The 24,804-nt window shown below is 42.1% G+C and overlaps 1 protein-coding gene across 3 annotated transcripts in view; it reads right to left on the bottom strand.

Moving 5' to 3' along the window:
• Positions 1-5,747: 5,747 nt before the first annotated feature.
• The window catches only part of KDM4C (lysine demethylase 4C), a 197,579-nt gene continuing 178,522 nt past the window's right edge, over positions 5,748-24,804 (bottom strand). For all 3 annotated transcript variants that reach the window (XM_079959232.1, XM_079959234.1, XM_079959233.1), the window contains exons 21-23: positions 15,297-15,416; positions 10,734-10,826; positions 5,748-6,870 (exon numbers count right to left, since the gene is read on the bottom strand). In XM_079959232.1, coding sequence (XP_079815358.1) covers positions 6,694-6,870; positions 10,734-10,826; positions 15,297-15,416 — 390 coding nt within the window. In that variant the 3' untranslated portion in view covers positions 5,748-6,693. The remainder of the gene's footprint in view (positions 6,871-10,733; positions 10,827-15,296; positions 15,417-24,804) is intronic.

Consider the following 24,804-nt stretch of genomic DNA (forward strand, 5'->3'; position numbering starts at 1 on the left):
TATTCCTCATAGGGCTTGGTTTCCAGACCCTTGATCATCTTGGTTGCCTTCCTCTGCACACGTTCCAGCTTGTCAACATCCTTCTTAAATTGTGGTGCCCTGTTCTGGCACAGTATTCCAGGTGTTGTCTGACCAAGGCAGAATAGAGTGATACTATTTCTTCCCTTGATCTGGAGACTATACTTCTGAACAGGGCTTTTTTTTTTTCAAATGGAACTCAGTGAATGTGAATGAGGTCTGGTGAATGTGCACAATGTCCAGTCTCCATGCACATTAACCACTTAATCTATATAGACACACAGAGAGAGACATAGACTCAAAATAAACATGAATCTGAGCAGTCCGCCCCCCCCCGAACTTACAGTGTGCATAAGACAAGTCAAGTTGTGTGTATCATTTAAACTGTTGTAGGCTAAATTCAGTGTAGGGGACAGGCTATGAGATAAAGAGATCTGAGGGCAGAAATTATACCAGCTAACATGACCATCTGAAAGGTATAAAGCATGAAATTCTGCTACAAAGAAATGCTGTGGTGGCAAATGATGTTCTTACTATACTGACAGCAGCCAAATTCACTAGGGAGAATGGATTACATGGTCTGACAAAAGCAAGGGCAATATGGAGCAGAACCAAGGCAAAATATCTAAGCCTCAGTCCTTACCCTGTCTGAGCATCCACTAGCCTAACCCTTGACTTCTGTTACCCCAGAGTCCCATTCATTCTAAGTACATCGAATCTAGGAATTGGTTGAAAAGTTACGTAGATTTTGTAAATCTTGTTTGGGTGAAGAACTACATTACAAAATTCAGATATGTGAATTTTTTGAAGGACAGCTGTGTTTTGGTTCTTATTTTGTTTTGGGAAGTCCCAACATGGTAGATTCTGCTTTAAATGTGATCCGAATCAAATTTCTTCCCCAATTCCTAGTCTTGACAATTCAAGAGGTTACAAAGTAGCTGCCAATAAGGTACATCCCTAATTCCTAAGGAAGACTCTAAAGAGAATATACACAGCCTACACAGCTACCTGGGAGTGCACCCCAGCTTCAGGCTATGTGGTTTCTATTGAATCTCTGACACCTTTTCTGTTTAAGAAAACAGTACAACATTCTGCAGGTACAATAAGGAAGAGCTATCCCCCCCCCCCCCCGCCAGCGATTGCGAACATCAGGGATCAGGATATAAGAGATGAATAGGGACACTGAATATACCATCTTCGTTTATTGCTGGCTAGATCTCTGGCTTTATGAGAGCAAATCGTAGTCCTCAAATAGCAATGTCAATGTCACCTACTCCATCGTAAGAACCACAGATAAGTCAGTTCCTGGTTCTTTTCTTTACATACATACATACATACATACATACATACATACGCTACGTTTTTGAAAGAAAAGATCCCAGTCTGCACAGGCAGAAAGGGAACAGCAGCCATCTACAGTTAAAAAAGTATTTTAGTTCAAGGTGGAGCAAAATTTTGATCAAAACTGTAACTTTCAATGGGAGGTGGATTAATCAACTATCAGCAGCACCCTAGTCATGTCTACTTAGAAGTAAGTACACCCCATTGTTTTCAATGAGGCTTACTCCCTGGAAAGTGTTATGTGCTTACAACCTAATTCATCACTGGATTCATGAGTGAAAGCCAAATCCTATACATATCTATTCAGAAGTGAAGTTCAGTGGGGCTTACTCCTCGGTAATTGGGTATAGGATTGAAGCCTTAATCACTGAGGGGAAATTTTAAATCTGTAAGGATGTGAATTACGGGTACCTGGAGCTATCTTGGTTCTAGTGTTTGTAACAGTAAATGTCTCAAAGTTAGAGTTTGAATGATAGAAGGTAGGGGATTTTCCCCCCTAATAAATGCTAGTGTTTGTACATTACATGCTTAAATTAAGCCACACCCTCTTCAATATATCAAAAAGGTACAAGACTGGATTTGTTTGCTTTTTGTAATGTGGAGAATTATTAAATACATGCATTGAAGGGCAGACAATCAACTAAAATGTCCAATCAATGGAGAGCCCTAGATATTGCTAATTTAAAAGTAGTCTGGATCTTGTTCATAAGTGACAATCAGTAATCAGGTCTGCATTTACTCTCCCCCGCTGCCACCACTTTGTAGTTGAGCATCAGCCTAGAAACCAGACAGACTACTTCATTTTCCAATTTAAATAAAATAAAATAAATAAGAATGCCTGTGTAGATGACATATGATCAATCACAGAGGAAACCCATGAGCTTGTGGGTTTCTAATCTTCTCCTGGGGGCTACTAAGCCCATTCCCTTAACATTCATGAAGAAGTTAATAGCTCATTTAGCTAATAATTACCCTTCTGTGGTTCCTCTCAATTGCTTTCTGCGAAGATTTTATTTTTTAAAAAAAAAAACTTTAATAATAGCCATCAATTCCTTTCTACAGGAGGCGATCCATTCTTTTCACCATTTCAACAACAAAAACCACCTATTTGGGGAGAGAAGATTGACTCCCCAGTGGTTTACATCTATTTTCCAGAGAATGTTGATTGGTAATGCATTTTCCAGGGAGCAGACATGTAACAAAACCTATCTGCTTAGTATTAGTTCACGTGCCCTGGGTGTACATTGCCTTCAGTTAGAAGCCAGTTATTCAATTACATCAGTTGTACAAATAACAGCCAAAAAGCCAACTCTCTTGATTCATAATCTTCACAGTGTATGCCTGCACTTTCATTTTGGTGATTTCCAAAGTGGAAGGAAGTAGGGATGTCTCCGTGGTGCCTTGTAAGCTAGCGATAATGTAAAGTGAGATGACCGATAGTGTTATCACTTCCCCCTATTCTCCAGAGAGTAATGATGCTATTGGACAGGGTATTGAAGATGGAGGACCGCCTGGGTCCTGGTTAGTGAATGGATCAGAAGATCATTAAGATGTGGGTAACTGTAGTTGTTGAAGCAGATGTGGGCCACCAAAGCAAGCTTTATCTTTGTGAAGACTCTTGGAGATGTGGCCAAGTCAATCTGAATTGATGATATTGACCAATGGCTGATACTTCCTGAAGGTCTATAGACATCATGAAGTCATTGAGATGGAGAGAATGCTTGATGGTGAGAGACTCCATGCCGCAAATTGAGAAGCATCCAGCTGTAAATGATGCTACTCAGGAGATCTTAAGTAGGCGAGACTGTGCAGGATCCTGTTCTGGATTTGTAAGGAGAACCTACACGGGAAGAGAGGGCTGCTGCTTTTTGGACAAACCTGAGAGCAAAATATAGGTGCCTATCAGTGGTATATTTTAACTGTGCATCTTCATCCTTTGGTAACAAATATTTTGATGAAAGAGAATAAACTGGTTTGTCCACTGATGAGGTCTTAAGGTGGTCCACGAATTCTGTATCCAGCATGTTAATATTTATTAGAAAGAGCCCTGCATTCTACTTTGGTCACTTTCTTGATAACTGCCGGGGAGGGTACGATTTTGGGAGATGACTGGGCATAGGCCACAGGAAGAGGTTATGTGGTGCCTGCAGGTTGTTCTGTTGATTTAGGAGTCAATCCCAGAGTGGCATGGGCATGGCATGGCATAGCAAAGGCATCCTGTCCAATGGGGGTTCTTCAGTTACTGATCCTTCACTCCATTTATCATCATCTGATTCTGCCAAAGGAAATGGGTGAAACCCTGAAAACTGGGAGGTTTGAGAGTGAATGGAACCATCCCTGTGTAGATGGGTGGGGAAAAGGATTAGGTGAGGATGGAGCTGGAGGTTCTCTAGATGATGTGTGATACAAGCTGCAATTCTGACATTGCTGAGGATTAGCAGCTCAAGTTGCAGAGGCTGGTCAGATTTCGGCTGCAAAGGCTGCTACTGCTCTGGAAGGATAATACCCATTTCCTTTGATAATGCTTCCTTAATTTGCCTTAAAACATCCTCAGATAATTGGAAGGATTGTGATGGGGAGAGGGAGATCCCTGGACCCTGGTGGAGGATGGGCAGAATTCACGATCCTCAAAACCCAGGAATTCGTCTTTCTCAGAGGATGGCAGGGAATGAAAGCCCTGTGCTACGGCCAGCCCTGGGCTAGCTTCTTCTGGGGTATTGGGCTGGGCAGGCAGTAGCCAGGAAACAGCAGGGAGAACAAGGTAGCTGGTCTTCCCTTGTCTCTAGATTGATGGACCTGCTTATCCTACCTAAAGTGCAACTTCACTGCACTGGCAAGTAGGTCCCTGAAGATGCTTGGTCTTACCCAAGGCCTTTCTGGGCTGCTGATTCTCAACAGCACTCATTGGGGCTCGTTTTGGGGCCATCTCACCCTATAAGGATGAGCAGAGAAGATGAGGGAATTAAGGGTTGCCACACGAAACTGTTGTGAGGAAGTGGTGGCCCCCAAGGCCTGGTCTGCTCATGAGCCTTGGACCTATCTGAGCCTTGGAAGAATCTCATCTATTGTGGATTGGAGCAGGGGGAAGCCCTGTATGGAACCCCCATCACCAAGAAATGGTGCCTGTAGCCACTGCTGTAAAATAAATCATCATCATCATCATCATCATGCTCCAATTCCTGGGCAGGGGGTGATGGTTAAAGGAAATGTGACTGCTTTGTCGAGGCAGGAGTAAAACAGTAAAAGTAAAAGCAACTCCTGCTTTCATACACTAGAAACACAAGTAAGCCCAGTGCAGTGATGCTAACATTCCTACTACAGTGGTACCTCGGGTTAAGTACTTAATTCATTCCGGAGGTCCGTTCTTAACCTGAAACTGTTCTTTACCTGAAGCACCACTTTAGCTAATGGGACCTCCTGCTGCCGCCACACCGCCGGAGCACGATTTCTGTTCTTATGCTGAAGCAAAGTTCTTAATCTGAAGCACTATTTCTGGGTTAGCGGAGTTTGTAACCTGAAGCATATGTAACCTGAAGCATATGTAACCCAAGGTACCACTGTACTGTTCATTCTAACCCACCTCACAGGGTTGTTTCATGAAAGAAAAATATGAAGGGCAGGGTATAAATTTAATCAATCAAATAACTTAATATTTATACAGTAATAAAGTAAATAAAGTAACTTAACATTTAAGACTCCTCGAGGACTCTGCTGGTTTTGTTGCAGCAGAGCATTACTGCTCATCTGGAATTCATACAATACTGAATTCGGAGAGTTTTATCCCTGTTGCAGCTGGCTGGAGATCTGTTGCTGGACTGACACCCATGGAAAAGATAATGTTCTGCAAAAGCTAAAGCTTGTTTAGGCTTTTTACAATCCCAAAGCATATCTTGCAATGAGACTGCGAAAACACACAAGCACATTCTGCTGTCTCTTGTGCAACCTGACAAGATTAACACCGTAAGGCAAAGGAAAAACGAAAGGAAGGTCGTGCTTCGGTTATTAGTAATGACTATGTGTGAACTAAAGTCTGATCTAAATGCTATGCTGGGTGTGCTAAAAATTAAAAGTCTTACTGGTGTGCAGGTCCGCACAGCCAAATCATGTTTAAACTGGGTCACTAGTGACTATGTGGCAGAGTTATGCACTGCACTGGTGTGCTAATTGTACACACAGATGTGTACAACTGGTTTCTTATCTTATAAATTAAAAAAAAAACCATTTATAGAAGGCACCAGCCACTTGCAATCCTCACTAGTAAGGTGTTTTTTTAAGTGTCATATACTGACCAAGGTGTATGTGTGGCTGTGTGGCTGTGTGTGTGTGTGTGTGTGTGTGTGTGTGTGTGTGTGTGTGATCCCTACAGATTACATTGCCGCAACCCAACATTAGTAGACAAAGGGACATCATTTTTTTTATTTCCAACACTATTACATTTGCAGACTATTATTTAAAAAGGGAAGACCATATTATATTACTATATTACATTAGTTCAAACCTAGCCTGCCAAGCGAAGATATGTAAACTCTAATTTTACAAACACAATAAAAGACATTTCATTGTACAAATTGCTGTCGTCCCCACAGAGTATTGTGAAAAAAACAAACCTTTAAAAATAGATGCCAAAAATCTCTCTCTTTAAATATACACCCACAATTCATTTCCTGAAGGTCTCCCTCTTTAGAAGCACCTTTCTCTTCTCTAGTAATACCTCCCCACCATCACATTTAAACAACTGAGTCCTGGCCAGAGAGCACTGAAAGCACAGGAGGCATAAACAGTGTGGGAAGCACTGTACAAAATTATGACAGTACAGCAGTATTTGTAGATCTCAGTGCTGTTTATACTTTTTTTTTTTAGAAAAGCTTTGAATATATATATATATGGTTGAACTCCCTTTTCCGTTTGTGGACAATGTACAGATTGCAAAACTTTAACTTTGGAGGCTGAAGAAAGTTCCTCACCTTGATTGGTATATAACTTCTCTTGTAACCATCAGTGCAAGGCAAGACTAAAAGTTCTCCAATCGGTGGTACTGTGGGTTCTTAGGCATGTTCTTGGACAGGGCCAATGTGACATGGATCGATCCTTGATGTGAATCCGACAGTCCTTGTTTAGCGTATTAGCCCACAAATCGCGGCCCTTTAGTTAAGAAACACTTTCTGTGCCCGAGATATTTTTAAATCAAACTCTCAGTATGTGTTTGAACCACAAGCTACATGTCAGACAAAAAGATGATTACCTGACCATTTTTAAAAACCCCACATTTAGTAACTGCATCCCCTCTGCACACAAAGGAAAAGAGAGCAGGTGATAAGTTCACTTCTTCTTCTTTTATAATCCCTTCTGGCACTTCTTCTGGAACGAGGTTTTCAGGAAACTGCGGTATCCAGGGTCATCCACATACTCGTTCTTAAATCTGGAGCTCAATACCCTCTGCCTCTTCTTTTCTCCTTGTATAATATCAGCTCCATAGAATGTGTCTTCAAATCTCATATCAGAAGCTGTAGACTAAAAAGAGACATTCACTATAGGGTATATTTCATACATAACGAAACACCACATAAATAGTTTTCCTACTCCAGTATATTCCCTTCAAATAAACATAAATCTCAACAACCTCTTCAAGAGCACGAATGTCTTTCTATTTAATGGTCACAGACCATCGTCAGTTCACGTTATATACATTCATAAATCAATGCGGGCACTGAGTGGAGATTAATCTTCAAAGTTAGTCAAGAGAAAGCATGTAAATCTCTAATGTGGATCAGCTTCCTGGTGTGTTTACAAACCATGGATGGAATGGACCTTCCAAGGGGCTGGATGCTTGAAAACAGATTGAATCATATGGGCTGGTTACACATAATTTGATAGATCGGCAAGGGCAGAGGGAGAAAGAGCCATGGTGAGAAAGGTATGCATAAACCAAAATGAATGAGCTCGGATTGTATTGACCTCTGCTAGAGAAGACATTGTTATTCAAACAGTGATTGGCCTTCTCCTTTCATCTGCCTGGCTCTCTTCACTTGTCTTGTTTGCAAGTAAGCCTTTACTCATGTACAGTCGTACCTTGGTTCTCAAACGTTATCCGTTCCGGATGTCTGTTCAACTTCTGAAACGTTCAAAAACCAAGGCACAGCTTCCGAATGGTGCAGGCCATCAGACGTTAGGGCTTCCAAGAAATGTTTGAAAACTGGAATACTTACTTCCGGGTTTTCGCCATTCGGGAGCCAATTTGTTCATCAACTAAGCCGTTTGAGAACCAAGGTTGCACTGTATAGGCTTCTTTCATCATGGTCAGTCGAGCTGGTATGAATTTAGGAGGAGGTAACTTTGATGTTGCCATTCTTAAACAATCCTAGCCAATCTACTTCCAAGTGCAGCTGCCATCACGCTGCACATACTTTATAGTCTTGTGATAGCAATGAAGGTGGAAACGGCCATCTGGCCGGTGTACACAAGATCCAGGGTTTCAGTCCCTTACTCTGAGTACAGTCAGGAAACAGATCTCCAGAGTAGCATACTTTGCTAGGCTGAGCTAGAAGAGAGTCTTACTGACTTCTCGTCAAAAGATTTTCCTGATGAATGGGGCATTACCAAAGCCAGATGCAAAGAGATTTCTGGATACTAGGGTATTCCCGGATTTCAGGGAGCATTATAACAATATCATTAACTCCCCTGAAAAGTTAACATTATTACAGACAGAAGTAAAAATGATCTATAAAACTATCACGATTTCTAATAAATGGCAGAAATCTACTATATCTGCAGTGCAATTCTAAGTTAAATGCAACAATAAAACAGATTTATGGAACATCTAGTTAATTATAAAGCCCATTATGAATACTCTATAAAACAATAAGTAATAATGGGTCATTTTCCTCAACATAATTTTTACTTTTTAAAAAAATAATCAATCCGCTGTTCTTACCAATTAAGTTATTTATTGTACTATTCAAGAACCATCTTTCCCATGTATGCTGCTAGGTACGTGTTGAAGCTACAAACTCTGTTTCATGATTCTGAAACTTGTAGACTAGAAATATCTCAAGTTAATGCATGATAGAGACCTTTCTGGTCTACCAGGACATCTTCCAAAGTGCCTACAGGTGGACAATATGTTTGGGAAGAGTCTTAGAGCTCATTGATTGGAAAGAAGCAAACCACGACCCTGGGCTCAGATGTAACTCTAAGCCAGACCATGGCTTGTTTCCTGGGATCAGCAGTGGAGGAGGGAAGCATGATGTATCAGCATGCTGCATATTCACATTTAAACCAAAACGTAGTTTTAACAATACAGTGGTGCCCCACAAGACGAATGCCTCGCAAGACGAAAAACTCGCTAGACGAAAGGGTTTTCCATTTTTCGAGGTGCTTCGCAAGACAAATTTCCCTATGGGCTTGCTTCGCAAGACGAAAACATATTGCGGGTTTGCTTCCTTTTTCGTAAAACCGTTAATATCCGGGCAATCCGCGCTCCGCAAGACGAAAAAATCGCAAGACGAAGCAACTCGCGGAACGAATTAATTTGGTCTTGCGAGGCACCACTGTAGTTTAAAGTGACATGACAAGTCAATGAAAAGAAGGCAGCTTGTAGTTTGAATGTAGACAAAGAGAGAGATAGAGAAGAGAGTTTAGCTGTGATTTTGGGGTGGAACCGTAGAGAGGCTACAGCAGGTATCATCTGGGAATCTGACCCAGGGGTAAGGAAATTTGCAGGTGCCTGATACAGAGTGCTTTCACTCTATTTAACTCCGAGTAGGATTGCTATGTATAAGACTGAATCAGATAAGTGCTGGAGATGCAATGAGGTTGAGGGTACGTTCTTTCATATGTGGTGGACCTGTAGAGGGGTAAAAGAGTATTGGGAAATAATTAATAATGAATTGAAAAAAATGTTTAAAAGTACTTTTCCTAAAAAAACACAACAGAGTCCTTTATCTTGGGGGATAATTTTGTTGGGGATAATTTAGATGAAAATTCCCAGGTGTCAAAAAAAGGTTATTTATGTATGCCACTACTGCGGCCCATGTTTTGTTAGCCCAAAAATGGAAAACAAGCGAAGTCCCAAATAAAGAAGAATGGCAACTTAAACTTATGGAATATGCACAGCTTGCGGACCTAACATATAGAATAAGAGAAGAAGAAGAACATACGTTTAAAGAAGACTGGAAAATATTTATTGAATATATGGGGGGGGGGGGAATTGTGTACACTTGAAAATGTTGGCAGCATTAAGATAAACTCAACAGTGTAAACAAGTTTTGATGGATGTAATAATGGAATATTGAACAGTTTAGTTTATGTAAAATGTGCAGGGATTTATTATATGCAAAATGAACCATGGAAAGAGAAGAAGGGAAGTCATTGACATTTTAAGGTTGTTTAAATGAATATTCTAAATTGTAAAATAGAAAATTTAATAAAAATTATACACAACAGAGTGCTTCCACCCTGCTCATATATTTGCAAATAAAGTGAACATTAGAAAGACACTGTAAGTCTCTAGTGCTCTCATAGTCAAAAGAAACTAAACCCTGTAGAGCTACATCTGGAACTTCTAAGAGGAGGAGGAGTTTGGATTTGATAGCCCGTTTTATCACCTACTCTAAGGAGTCTCAAAGCAGCTAACATTCTCCTTTCCCTTCCTCGCCCACAACAAACAATCTGTGAGGTGAGTGAGGCTGAGAGACTTCAGAGAAGTGTGACTAGCCCAAGGTCACCCAGCAGCTGCATGTGGAGGAGCGGGGAACTGAACCCGGTTCACCAGATTATGAGTCTACTGCTCTTAACCACTACACCACACTGGCTCCCAGTGTGCAGCATAAGAATGAAGAAAGGGTGTGATGGATTGGATCAGTGGATTTGGTCCAGCATTCTGTTTTCACAGTGCCCACCCAAGATGCCTGTTGGAAGCCTTCAAGCAGGATCTGAGCACAAGGGCACTTGCCCCTCCTGCAGTTTCCAGGAACTGGTATTCAGAAGCACTACTGCCTCTGACCAGGCAAGTAGGGAGCACACATGAATAATGTGGAAGAGGTAAGCAACAGCAAGGTTGTTTTCCTGGGGTGGGTGAGTTCTTCCTGCTTTCACCGGAATGACCGGCTTGTGACAAGCTGCCACATAATAGCATCCAGGGATCTAGGGAAATGCTGTTTGCAGGCTGGATAGACTTTATTTGCGTAGCCGATATACTTTGCTTCCTTGCAGGCTGGATAAGGCTTGATCTTGAACATCTGACACGATGCCATGGGGCAATTGTAAAAGAAACGCATAAGCACTAAATCTTTATAAAAGCGGTGAGGATGATACAGAAATTCAATCATCAACTTGTGGCATTTTGCCCCAATTTCAATGTGTTTGTCGGTACTTACAAATCGAGCCCGCACTCTTTTGGGCAGTTCTTCATCCAGAGTGTAGATTTCTTCCCTTTTTGTTGCTATCTGAGAACCATCTTCAAACTCCACCTAATTATATATATATATATATATATATATATAAATACAGAAATTCTTCAGATTACAATTATCTGCATTATTTGAGATTCTGTTACTGGTATGGGATAGCACAGGCAACAAAATATTTTAGCTGTTCAGTGCTCATCTGCATGAAATTCATACACAGCCACTCCCTCAATAAAATGACTTACTTTACAAGGTCGCCCAAGGACTGACTTCTAACCTTCTTCTTCTTTCTTTAGTTAACAGCTGCACAGATCAGCTGCTGCTGCACTTTAAAGCTTCCCCCCGATTTCCTTAAAGAGTTAATAGCTCCTGGTAAGTTTGACTGCTTCTGCTCACATTGGAAAGTGGGGCTACAAATGCCCCTGGGTCATGCAATGGGGCTGATGATGTGCCTTTCTTTTTTTAAAATCTGTATAATGCCACACTGTGCTTTTTCTACACTACTCTGTACTATTTTTATACACTGCCTGGGTATTTCTTTTTAATGTAGAGTGGTTTACAAATTTGGAGATAAATAAATGCAAGGCAGCCAGTCATCCTTCCCATCACATGACCCAGGGCCCAACGTACCCAAATGGTTAATCTAATTCCCCAAGTGATAAGAATTAATCTTTCTGTTTTCAAGGTTGTGGAAGACTTATGTCAAAAGGAGGAAGGTATGAGTGATACTAAAGGAAATGCCAGTTAGCAGAATTATATTGAATCTGATGGAACTTCTTTTAAAATAGTCTGTTCAGAAGATGAAAAGCTTTATCATGCTTAGGTTTAGATCTAATCCAGTATGAACCCCTTTAGCAGAAAATGAGAAAGGGAATGCAGCAAGGTGTGGGGAATGCTAAACGACTCGGCTGCTGCAGTCAGTTGTGCCTTTCAGAAGATCCAAGTTACTTTTTTTGACAACACTTTTCCAATTCCAAGACATGGACGTCTGGTACTTCTATAGCTTTGTTCTTTGTGCTCTTGACCAAATGTGGTTGTTTATTTTTAAAGTTCAAAGTGCCCATTGAAACAAATGCATTAATGATGATAATGATAATCATAAATTCAGAGATAAAAAACTGCATATGTACAGTAGGGATCCATACACCTTACTCAAATATGTCTAAAGCCTTCCTGACAGTATTAAAAGATTTTTGTTAGCCCAAACATTTTCAGGGTAGTGATATTAGTTGTGTGTGTGTGTGTGTGTGTATAACTACCCACTGCCTGACGGTCAGAGATGAGATGAATTGTAGTCCAACATCAGTGTGTGTGTGTGTGTGTGTGTGTGTGTGTGTGTGTGTGTGTACAGGCTCCCCATAACTGATAATCTCCTCTAAATCTAGGCATAATATACCACACAAAAGCAGCCAATGTTGTCCAGATAAAACTACCATACTATGCGGTTTCAGCTCTTCCAGAAGATTCGGCCGTGTGTCTGCCGCACCAGTTAATTAGAAACCAAATTCTATTCTGTGCTGGGAAAATATTTCCAAATTGTAGAGATCTAATGATAAGTAATGGCTCCTTTAAGTTATTCAATAGGGGTTTATGGCAGAGAGTGTCAATAGATCATCTCTAATGAGTCCAAATCTGAACTAGGCTTGAGTTGGCATAATGTAGACCACTCAGTTTGTCAATCACTGTCCATATTAATTTATATCAGCCCCAAGAGACAGACACACATAATAATAATAACCACTACTGCAATAATATGTCAGTAACATTTGCTACTTAGTTCTCTCTATGTGCTTTTCTTGCATCAGGACATCATAAATTAGCAGTTTAATTGGAATTGCTGGAAAGCATTTGATTAGGTACATGGGTAATTTAGTCATCTTCATAAGCTCACACATGCATATTAAAAAGGGAAACACATGCAAAATCGTAAGACAATGTTTAAGGCTCAGGTTTCCACTTAAAAAATCCTGGCCTTTTTTATTATTACAGATCTTCACAGATCTGCAACACTAAAACAGTGACCATGTTTTGATTTCCCATCACACTTCAGCGTCTGTAAAAAGTGACATGGAAGTGCCGCCTAAACCCAACTAGTTCAGACCGAAGCTCTATGCATGATTAAAATGAGCAGGAAGCAACACTGTGCCAAACAGCTCTTCTCCCTAGTGCCATTGATAGAATGCACACGTCTGAAAGGTTGAGATTTTGTGCAATCACAGTTCTGTGCAATCTGGAACCCCAAATGTTCCAGAAGCCGAGACGTGCAAAGGCTCCTTCCTTCAGACTTTTGCATTCTGTGTGCAGACACCAGGGGAAGGGGTTATTTAGTATGGCACCACTTCCTGCTCATAAAGGTAAAGGTACCCCTGACCGTTAGGTCCAGTCACGGACGACTCTGGGGTTGTGCGCTCATCTCGCTCTATAGGCCGAGGGAGCTGGCGTTTGTCCACAGACAGCTTCCGGGTCATGTGGCCAGCATGACTAAGCCACTTCTGGCGGACCAGAGCAGTGCATGGAAACGCCGTTTACCTTCTACTTGCACTCTGACGTGCTTTCGAACTGCTAGGTTGGCAGGAGCAGGGACCGAACAACGGGAGCTCACCCCATCACAGGGATTTTAACGGCCAACCTTCTGATCGGCAAGTCCTAGGCTCTGTGGTTTAGACCACAGCGCCACCCACTCGTATGTTGGTGTTAATCACTAAGTAGTGTAATAGATCAGTGGTGCTAAATGTTTAGGTTTAGTACATATTAAGATTTAAACCTGTATGTTATTCTGGTACGTGTTATAAGACAGTATGAAAGTGTCTAAGAAAGGGGTTTATGCAAGGGGTTTGTGGTGTTAAATTAGTCTTTATGTATAAAGACTATGTGTTAGACTTTGAGAATGTAATCAAGATCCATGTGCATTGGAATGTGTGTACCTACTTCTGAACATCAGCAATTAGCATGTGAAGAGTTAATTAACCTATGTAAACGGTCTAAGTGTGTACGTCTTTAATCCTAGTCAATTAACAAGTGTTGATGAAGTCTGGGGAACTCCTTTGTTGATTAATCATTAGTATTTCAAAGCACCAAAAGAACTGACCATTAGAATGAGGTGGCTCGGTTTTTTTCAGAACAGCAGAATGAGGAGAGATGCCTGGGCTTAGACTCAAGTGTGGCACTGCTGTGAGGAACAAATCCCTCTTGAGATGATCATGCTGTCTCTCACAAAAGCAGGCCTGGAACACTGGGGGGTTAAAAGCAGCTGACGGCAAGCTTCACAAAGAACACATCTGGCAGGGAAAGGGTTCAGCACTTGCTTTACTGTTGCCAAAGAAAATGGCATTAGGCCTAAAGGACATAAGTATTTTCTGGCATGGGAACTGTAATGTATGAAGGTGTCCTAAGCAACATAAAGGTTTTCCCCACTCTTTCATTTCTCCTTTTGTCATCCTCCATACAGAAATGTCTCCACAACCCTACAAGAATGTTATGGTTTCTTAATTGAAACTGCTTTGTTTTAAAATGCCACCTGTCATATCATCTTTCTGCTTTTTCCAGCACTTCATTTTTGCCTGATCTTATTGTTAGAAGATAGAACACATGGTCCCAAGAAATGGGCAATTAGGGCTCTCATGTGACCTTGAAAAGGGCACTTAAATCCGACTAACAGGAAATAATTCTGCTTCTAATAAGGCGCATGTGCTTACCCTGAGTAACTGTGTTTAATGGCCACAGTTGTCAAGAACAATGGTTCATCTTACATCATCTAATTTTATGTATCTTAAAATGACTCTGCACCAACATTTCAAGTTATTTTCATTTCCCATCTGTTGAGGTATTCATACTAGTGCTTCATAGCATTTCTAATACAAGGTATCTGAAGTACACAATTCAGGAGTTATTGACACAGCCTATTGCAAGGCTGCCAATATCACTGTGAGGAATTCACCCCACCTGCTGCAGTTACGACTCGGCCTGGGGATCAGTTGTAAGAGGCCAGGCACCACAAAAGACCAGGATAGGCGGTTTAAGTTTCAAATGTCATGATGCTCTTCTGAGCCTTGATTAATCCACAGCTGTTGAAGGGTATCTTAAGAACATGGCCATTAAACTGGCCCATGGGCCTAGAAGTTTGAAACGAGGTGCTCTTATTGTGAGCTGTAACTAAACGATGATCCTGACAAGGTTTCTCTGGAGATCTGAGTTCACTTTTACGAACACAGAATTGGGTTGAAACAAGTGATTCAGGCTTACTGACCTTAGACATTTTCTGTATGACTAAGTCATCCCTCCCACCCTCTGACCACTGTAAGCAAGGCTACCAGTTGTCCAAGCAGAGGTGAAGCTAGGAAACACTCTCATCTGGAGAGACACAAATTGAACCACAGGTACTGGGCCAAAACATCTTGCAGACTGTCAGTTGGCTATCCCTGTTAAGTAAGTTTTCATCTACAACAACCAACATAATACTGGCCATATAATGAGCACTGGAATCTGACAACTGAATGAAGGTTTTCAATTTACAGATCACTAAATGCAACTTACATTATGCATGTAGGCTACATTGGTTCCTAGATATTTTGCACCATAAAGTTTTCCATCTGGCCATTTCACTTGAACGACTTCTCCCTCTGCAGGTGGGCCCAGCTTCAGGCAATCTCGGCTCTGGATCAAAACAAAACAAAGAGATATCCGGTTATTAAACTGGGAGGTAGAAAGACTATGTATGAGTATGGCTCAGTCACGAAGGGAGTCTTCTTGCTATCCTGTTAGCACACACACAAAACACGCTCCTCCTCCATGAACCAAAGAGCGTTCCAAGCCCCCAATCATAACAATACATAAGAGCAATGTCAACGTAATACAGTGATTCGAATGGCACAAGCAGATTCTGGTGATGATATGGAAAAATGTATCCCAAAGAAAAGCCTTGCGATACTCTTTAGCAACACTCTCCTATCACTGCAGAGAGCTCAAAAGGTTAATGTTGTTAAGATAAAATATTTTTATATTTGCTCACTACCCAGAAGTCTATGTAGCACTCACTGAGCTCTACAAAGGTGGTGGATGGGGGGATTAATAATAATAATAATAATAATAATAATAATAATAATAATAATACCCCGCCCATCTGGCTGAGTCTCCCAGATGGGCGGGGTATTCTCTACTCTTATCCTTGCATGGTACTCAACTGTCAGAATCCGAAGGCAGAATCCTAGCCTTGTTGGTAAATGAATGCAGCTATTAAATGCAGAAGTACAGCATGAGATAAACACTTAGTATAGCAGCTTTCGTTTGTGGAAATCAAAAGCAAATATAAGCCAATACCACCCCCACCCCCCCAAAAAAAACCCTTAAAAATTATTTGAGTATTAGAAGGCAATAATAGCACAGATGTTCAGTTTGTTGGCAATCGGTGTAGAATTGAGAATGCCTTTCCCAATTAAAACATTGGAAGACCATGGTCACTAACCCATTGTTTTCCATAACAATGGCGCATTTTATTTTGCATTCTTCTAATACAAAGCGAAGACTCACACTTGCAAGAGGGCAATGAAACAGGAGAGGAGCAAAATTATTTACATTTAAGTGCTTCAGGATGATATACAAGTGTTGCCAGAAAATGATCTCAATCTCGATGGGAAAAATGCCACTTTATTCAAACTGCCGGAGAACAGCTTTTACAGAAAAAAAGCATTTGTTAATGGCTCTTAAAGCTTTTGTAATCAGCGAGCATTCTTTCTCTTTGTGTGTGTTAAGTGTTGTAAACTCAGCTCCCTCTGGTGGTAGATTCAAGCAAGGCTAAAAACGAGTGCATGACTTATTTGGGCAATAAGGATCCTAGATGCCAACGACAACATTGCCTTGTATATGGACGCAGCCACAGGTTTCCCAGCCTAATAATCTTGCCTGAACAGCTGTACTTTCCATCCCACTGATACTATTGCATGTGCATGCTGTGAAGCTCCTTATATCAAGATGAAGAAAATCAATTCCCATCTTGATAAGATTAGAACTCTTTTCTGCAGATGATTGCTAAGCTCATTTCTACAAGCTGCTCTGCTACAGTGGGGCTTTGAAATAGATGGGAAGGTTGACATGTTACTTTGCAAGAGAGCTACCTAGGGTTTGTCATTCCAGTGGGGCTGAACTACCAGCATGTTGATTAGCAAGGAAATGTGTGTGTGTGTGTGTGTGTGTTGGTTTCGGTCATCAGTATACACACACACACACACACACATACATTCAGGTAACTACTGCTGTAAATATAACAAGTGTTTTTCCTGCTGATTCTGAGAGGGAAAATGAGCATTTCTGCCATTGATATGATAAAATATATCATTTGAGGCACTAGACAAACATTTTGCATTATGTTTCAGTTCACAACCCTGTATCCCGTCCTTTCAACATGAACAGGATATCTTCCCAGTAAATGAGGTGTGGATTTCAGGCTGAGTGTTTAATTTGGCACGGCATTATGCACCCCATGGCTGTAGACTTCCTCTGATGTTCCCTCCAGCTGCCAGAATCCCGCTGCAGAAACAAGTGATCTCAGAACTGCTTTTTCACTGCAGGGCCATGCAGAACTTGCTATTGGTAGTGACCCAGTGTTTGGCCAGGGTGAGGAAATTGGTACAGATGATGCAACGTAAAAAAAAAATCTAAGGTAATGATGTAGTAAGACCCTGTGGCCGAAAATGCAAGGAGGATAGGAATGCACACAGCAGCTTTCCCTGGTCTCTCATGTTTGGATGCCCAGGTTGAGGAAGTGACGCTTATTTTCACTTTGCAAGAAGATTGCCATCTGCTCTGTTTGTGCCTAATAACCACCAGCCATTTCTCCATTATTCAAAGCAAAATGGCTCATGCATTCTATGTTAAAGTCTTATTGATAAAGACTTTCTGGAAACTTCATTGGCTGCAAAACACACAATGGTCAACTCCTGACAAACCAAGAAATGGGGGGGGGGGGAATGACACCAATTTTTCCAGACTCTCCACTGGTTTCTTATGATAGTCAGGGCACAAGAATAGGTGTTGGGGTTTTTTTACTTATTAAGCCCCAGATAGTAAAGGAACACAGAGTATCTTCTCCTTAATATGCTACATTGGTCTTGAAGTTCAACCTGGATAACTTTCTTGATTATCAGTGTGCCGGTTTCACAGCTAGAGATACTAAGAAGACTTCTGAGGTGGCTTCCCCAGTTGTAGATTTTCCTTCCAGTGATGGAGGGGTGGGAAGCCTGTGGCTGCCGTTTGTTGTTGGACTTCAGCTCTCATCAACCCCAGACAACAGGGCTCCATGCTCAGGGATGATAGAAGCAACTTCTGAAGGGCCACAGGGTTCCCCAACCCTGCCTTAGTGGTTTACCAAACGTTGGATACAAAGTCTTTTCTAGAAGTGCTGTTTAAACATATTTACAGGGCAAAGAAAAAAATCTTAATGTGGGATAATGGCTCTGTAAGGAAAATTATGTTAGAAACTGGTGTTAACACTCTCCAGAGTTGAGAAGATATGTGAAGTGGGCCCAAGGAACCTCATAACAGATATACACCGAGGATGGTTAAAAACAAGTCTAAGCAGATTCAGGCTGCAGCAATGAACGTAGGGGTTCCCCTGTAAAGAACGGTCCTAAGTGAGTGTGGGCTGTATGAACATAGAGAGTGAAAAGAATGTAGAGCTGATGAGTTTTGACTGGTGCCTCTAGAAAGATTTTGGAGCGTTAGCTGCAATTTAGAGTGTCCGCTGATGACAATATTTCCATTCTAATAATGCCATGGCCTTTATAATCCGTCTCTCTTACCAGCAAAAGGAACTGGATGGCTAATTACATTAGTAAATCACGTAAGCATGATAGTTATCTTTGCAACATTATATTTATGCTTTTATTATTTATCATCATTATATGAATCTCCTAACTGGCAACTGGGTGAAAGCAATACCGGCCTGCCTTCAATCATGGTGAGCATATGACCCACCTCTGGTTTGGATTTTAATCCCATCCAGAGAAGCACTCCTGCCAGTGGCGTAGCATGGGTTGTCAGCACCCGGGGCAAGGCAAGTAATTTGCGCCCCCTAACCCGTGGATTTGCGCCCCCTAACCCGTGGATTTGCGCCCCCTAACCCGTGGATTTGCCCTAGCCCCAGAAGTTGCGCCCGGTGCGGCCGGCGCCCCCTGCACCCCCCACGCTACGCCACTGACTCCTGCTCTCTTGAATGTCTGATCTGCTCTGCTCATCTGTGGTCTGGCAACAACAGCAGTGGCAACGAATCTTTCTAGGCATAACATGCAAGCTGCCGGCCCAATATGCATAGCTGCTTTATTTTAATGTACACCAGGCTCTCCAATTGTCTTTGGTTAAATGTTTCTAAGATATACCACTTTTTCTACCTTTTGATAAAAAAAAGTAGGTGCATGAAGAAATCAAAGCTCCTACCAACTTTATAATGGGCTATTCACTGTAGTAATAGAAAATTTAATGATTGTTTCAGCAAGGGTTTAGAGTGGCAATATATATTTTAAAAGATTGCAAGAGAAGGAGTACGGGAACTGTCACAAAGAGTGAGCGCACACTGTTTAAAATCTAGGGGGAAAAGAAGGGTTCCTGTAGCAAAGTTGTAAAGGTGACTGAATTGGGGTTCCCTGAGATGGGAAGCGTATCCCTCAGGACTGAACTGAAATGTCAACAAGCCCATTCAGTTAATACACTAAATGCAAGCTGTCCATTCTGCTTAAGCCATTTTTGTGTGCATTAGCTTGAAATTTGGGTGTGAGTGATTAAGCTTTCACAGTTGTGCTTACAAAGTGATAGTTTTCATAAAGAACATGACCACTGTAATTAGTATTAACAGCTCAGCAATAGACAAGCTTATCATAGAAATATATATGATGACAGAGATGAAAGCAACTAATAAAATTTATCTACTCAAGCTATTAAAACTAATGGAAAGAAGAACTCTGAAAATGTGTTGCAAGCATCTCAAAAGCCTCTTTGACCATATCTAGCTTGGGAGAACTGTACATGCATGAGTGTATGTGCTAGTTCAAACTGTTAGAGTGAAAGAGCCTGGTTTCTGAAATGTGTAATTGTCAGAATTCTCCATCTAAGATGGAGCCTTGTTTTCCAATCTACTGTGGGACCCCAAACAGATTCACCAGCCCTCTTCATTGCCCGCCCCCCAAAGCTTTGTCTTCCTTGATAAATGCACAACAAAAAATACTCCTCCCACAATGAAGCTCAGGGGCTCCCTCCCCCCAACGGCCTTCCCCCACTTTCCAACTATTGTGCTCTATCTCTATATATCTGCAGTGGTACCTCGGTAGTCGAACGGAATCTGTTCCGGAAGTCCGTTCAACTTCCAAAACGTTCGGGAACCAAGGTGTGGCTTACAATTGGCTGCAGGAAACTCCTGCAGCCAATCGGAAGCCACATTGGACATTCGGGTTCCAAAGAACGTTCGCAAACCGGAACACTCACTTCTGGATTTGCGGGGTTCAGGAGCCAAAACGTTCGACTCGCAAGGCATTCAGGATCCAAGGTCTGACTGTACATATATGCACAATAATGCTGGAGCAATGAGAAAACATTTAGTCAATCAAGAATGCTTAAACTGCCCCTAATGAGAGCCTGAGAAGCAACAATAATTCTGTGGGATAAAAGAATTCCTTCCAGTAGCACCTTAAAGACCAACTAAGAACTAACTTAGTTGGTCTTTAAGGTGCTACTGGAACCAAGAACTAACTTAGTTGGTCTTTAAGGTGCTACTGGAAGGAATTTTTTTATTTTGTTTTGACTATGGCAGACCAACACGGCTACCTATCTGTAACTGGATCTGTGGGATATTTTATTCTTATAAAAAGAGCAGACTGCATCCTTTTCTTTGAGCAAAATGGAATTAGGTGTTGTAGTGTTAGATGGAACCTAATGAAACCTATACAAACCCTGCTCTCACAATGCACTTCAGTGCATTCATAGTTGGGTAACACGTGCTTTAATTCTGCAAATACTTCCCTTATCAGGTTATCCATGGTTTGGGGGGGGGGATGGATTGGGTGTGGGTAGTGAAGGCTGCCACTCGGATGAGAGCATCATGTGGATGCAGCAAAAAAACGGGGAGGTGGGTAAGACTGAAGCAGCTTCAAATCTACTTTAAACTCTTGTGTGGATGAGCTCAAAAACTGGAAGTAGACAGAGAGCTGAGTTGCTCTCTGGAAGAATCTGAGGGTACTAGTTGCACTTTGGGGTGTTTGTGGAGTGTTAAGCGGTGAATCTCTACCTATGTTCAACCGTAAAGAACTGTAAAGAAATGCAAATGTTACAAAATGCCAGAAGCCTCCTGCAGCTCCCTTCTAAAGGAAGCTGAATCTTGGGAGTACATAATAGGAATGATATACAGCGCAGCCTAATCAGCAGATTACACGAGTTAACCTCTCTTAATAATTGCTGGCATGTTTCTGTTGGCATGACATCAATCGTTGCTGAAGGGAAAGCCGCTGCATAACATTATGAGATAGAAAATGCCATTCTAAAATCAGGTTTACTTACCAGTTCAAATCCAGGGTAGGGAACTTACTTATTTATTTTAAAGAGAAGGAATAAAGTAAACACTGCAAGTAGCAAAGCTACTTGATACACACCCTTCCCTATTGTTCTAATGTGGGTTTTCCTGGCTGGATCTAGACACATCAAAAAAGCGTTTCAAGAAAACATGCCTTAAACCTCCAAGTGGGAAATCACATTGGCGGAAGACGTAACTCCACAGCGCCATCTGGTGTCACAGTGTTATGACACATATAACATGCTTTTTCTTAGTAATGTAGCTGAGTCTCCAGTTTTCTGGCAGCAGAAGCATACTTGGTTTCTGAATTAAATTTTGAGGCAGGCCTCACTCTTATATCGGAAAAGTTTACCTTTCATGCCAGGCCAAAGGGACAGTGGATTATGCAGAGTCTCGGTGGATAGCTCCCTCTGTGTGTTGGTACAGTGGAATCACAAGGGTCTTTGTTTCATTAATTTATTTCTCGTAGCAAACTGACGGGACGTGGGTGGCGCTGTAGGTTAAACCACAGAGCCTAGGGCTTGCTGATCAGATGGTCGGCAGTTCGAATCCCCACAACGGGGTGAGCTCCCGTTGCTCGGTCCCTGCTCCTGCCCACCTAGCAGTTCGAAAGCACGTCAAAGTGCAAGTAGATAAATAGGTACCGCTCCGGCGGGAAGGTAAACGGCGTTTCTGTGCACTGCTCTGGTTCGCCAGAAGCGGCTTTGTCATGCTGGCCACATGACCCGGAAGCTGTATGCTGGCTCCCTCGGCCAATAAAGCAAGATGAGCGCCGCAATCCCAGAGTCGGCCATGACTGGACCTAATGGCCAGGGGTCCCTTTACCTTTACCTAGCACACTGACAGCTCTCTTGTGGGACACTAATTGGCTATAATGTACAGCCATTGGGTGCTCATGCACATGTTCAGTTATGGAAATCTGTGACTAAGACATCCACGTGGGTGGAAGAACTCTTATTTTTAAATAGCATTTCATTTGTCATGTTATTATGCTGACGTTTTTGTTCAAATGCATGATCACAAAAATGTGCCCAATTCCATTACAAAGGAAGCCAAAGATGGTAATTTGATGTTTTGTGAAATTTAGGTGTATTTGGAAATGCAGAAGTAGTCTTTAGAAAATTTCTGTGATGTACTTTTGCTGTCACTTTTCTAAATGGCTCTCTTCCTTTTTTCATAGCTGGAGATGAATTTGAAGCACAGACTGATGGGGCTTAATCGTCACCATTCTCATCTCAGTGAAGGCTCTCTCGGGTCCTCTGTTTGAAAGGATGCAGCTACATTAGTGTCAGCATAATTCTGTTAAGGGCTCCGTGTATCAATGTTGGCTTTTAAAAAAAAATAATGAGGAAAAATCCTCAAATTTCTATTCATGTTCGTCTCTTTCGGGTGAGGAAACATCCATTTTGGAAAAGACTAGTAGACCAATAATAATAATAATCTGTAAATTGTGTCACATTTACTTGGATTGTCAGCCTGAGTCATGTAGTAATATGTCTTTTATTACTGTTTTTGACTGCTGTGACTTGCAGGCTGAGTTTAACTGCACAGTGCTATATACTCCACAGAACACACATATCTGGGCATTTTTAAGACTGCACAGAACAAGAACACATGGACATTTGGAATATCCCCCGAGAGTCTTGAAAATGCAGCACAGTCCAAAGACTGAGATACATTTCAGCATTAGTGTTTTATAAACTGAAATGGAATATCTTCTTTTCTTTCTCTCTGATGGCTTTAGACTCCAATTCTATAAACATGTATGTTTCTAACATACGTGTGGCTCAAGGGTCCTGAGAAACCTGGATACACACCATACCTTGACTATGAATGCAAAGGAATGTCCATAGCCAGGCCACTAGCTCCCACCCACAATTTTCTCACTAACGGTTTAGACTCCAGTTCTAAACACCCTTAAATGACCAACAATGTAGATCAGTGAACAGTGCTACAGTGTGGACTTTGGAAACTGGGACTCAAATGTCACTTTTGACTATGAAAGCACTGTGGTTGGTATCAACCCAAAGACGTTTTCTCAATATGAATTAAAATAAGGGTCATGGTATAAACCAGTGTTTCCCAAACTTGGGTCTCCAGCTGTTTTTGGACTACAGTTCCCATCATCCCTGACCCCTGGTCCTGCTAGCCAAGGATGATGGGAGTTGTGGTCCAAAAACAGCTGGAGACCCAAGTTCGGGAAACTAGGGTTGCCATATGCCCAGAATTTCCCAGACATATCTGGAATATTTCACTTTTGTAATATGGCAACCCAGCTATTATTAGCTTGTAAACTATTATTAGCTTCCTGAATATTTATTTGGTGCTTATATGCTAAATACGTGGGACGCAGGTGGCGCTGTGGGTTAAAGCCTCAGTGCCTAGGGCTTGCCGATCGAAAGGTCGGCGGTTCGAATCCCTGCGGCGGGGTGCGCTCCCGCTGCTCGGTCCCAGCGCCTGCCAACCTAGCAGTTCGAAAGCACCTCCGGGTGCAAGTAGATAAATAGGGACCGCTTACCAGCGGGAAGGTAAACGCCGTTTCCGTGTGCGGCTCTGGCTCTGGCCAGAGCAGCGATGTCACGCTGGCCACGTGACCCGGAAGTGTCTCCGGACAGCGCTGGCCCCTGGCCTCTTAAGTGAGATGGGCGCACAACCCCAGAGTCTGTCAAGACTGGCCCATACGGGCAGGGGTACCTTTACCTTTACCTTATGCTAAATACACAAAGCAGCCCCCTGTGGGGGAAAATAAGTATTTTTTGTGAACCTCATGGTGGCTCCTATCTCCAGAATTCATGATCCATTGCTGGTCCCTACAGAATGCTGCCAGGACCTGTGTTCAGTCCTGGCATGGAAAAAACCACAGAGTGTCTGGAGGAAGTGGGTCAGGCAGCATTCTGAAGCAGGCAACCAGAACAGATGACTGGCAAGCAGGGGCAGTATTACTCAGAGATTATGAGTTAGGACTAAAAAGCCAAAGCTGTCAGGGACATGTCCTAGGGAAGAGACTACATGCTGCAACAGGCATTGAGTTCAAACTGAGCCCCTTTACAGCTACTGGGCCTACCTCTCCTAGGTCCTTACCTTTTGATGGGCAATGGAGATTCTTAAAGTAGCAGCCCTCAAGTTCAACACTCCTTGATATTTCATTATTTCTGGATCTTGGAATAGGGGGTATTGGTTCCATGGGGTGGGGGAGGGATCTGGCTCAGGAGATGCAATCTCTGGGAGTCCAGGTTGGGGGACCCATATACAGTTGGCTCCAGGCTGCTCAACTCAGGCTGTGTCAGGGCTGGTGCTATTGGCACAGCTGACCCCTCTCTCTGTGTGTGTCAGTGTCTAAGCCACTGGGTAATGACAGACATGTGAAGACAGACTACAGGATAAAGTTATTGCTACATGCTTCTCTTCCAAAAATATTAGGGAGTAATGTTCAGAACTGTATGTACAGAATTCAGGATCTAATCTACAAAGGCAAACTATTCTGGTCTTAGA

This window comes from Podarcis cretensis, assembly GCF_951804945.1.
Source record: "Podarcis cretensis genome assembly, chromosome: 17".
NCBI lineage: Eukaryota > Metazoa > Chordata > Lepidosauria > Squamata > Lacertidae > Podarcis > Podarcis cretensis.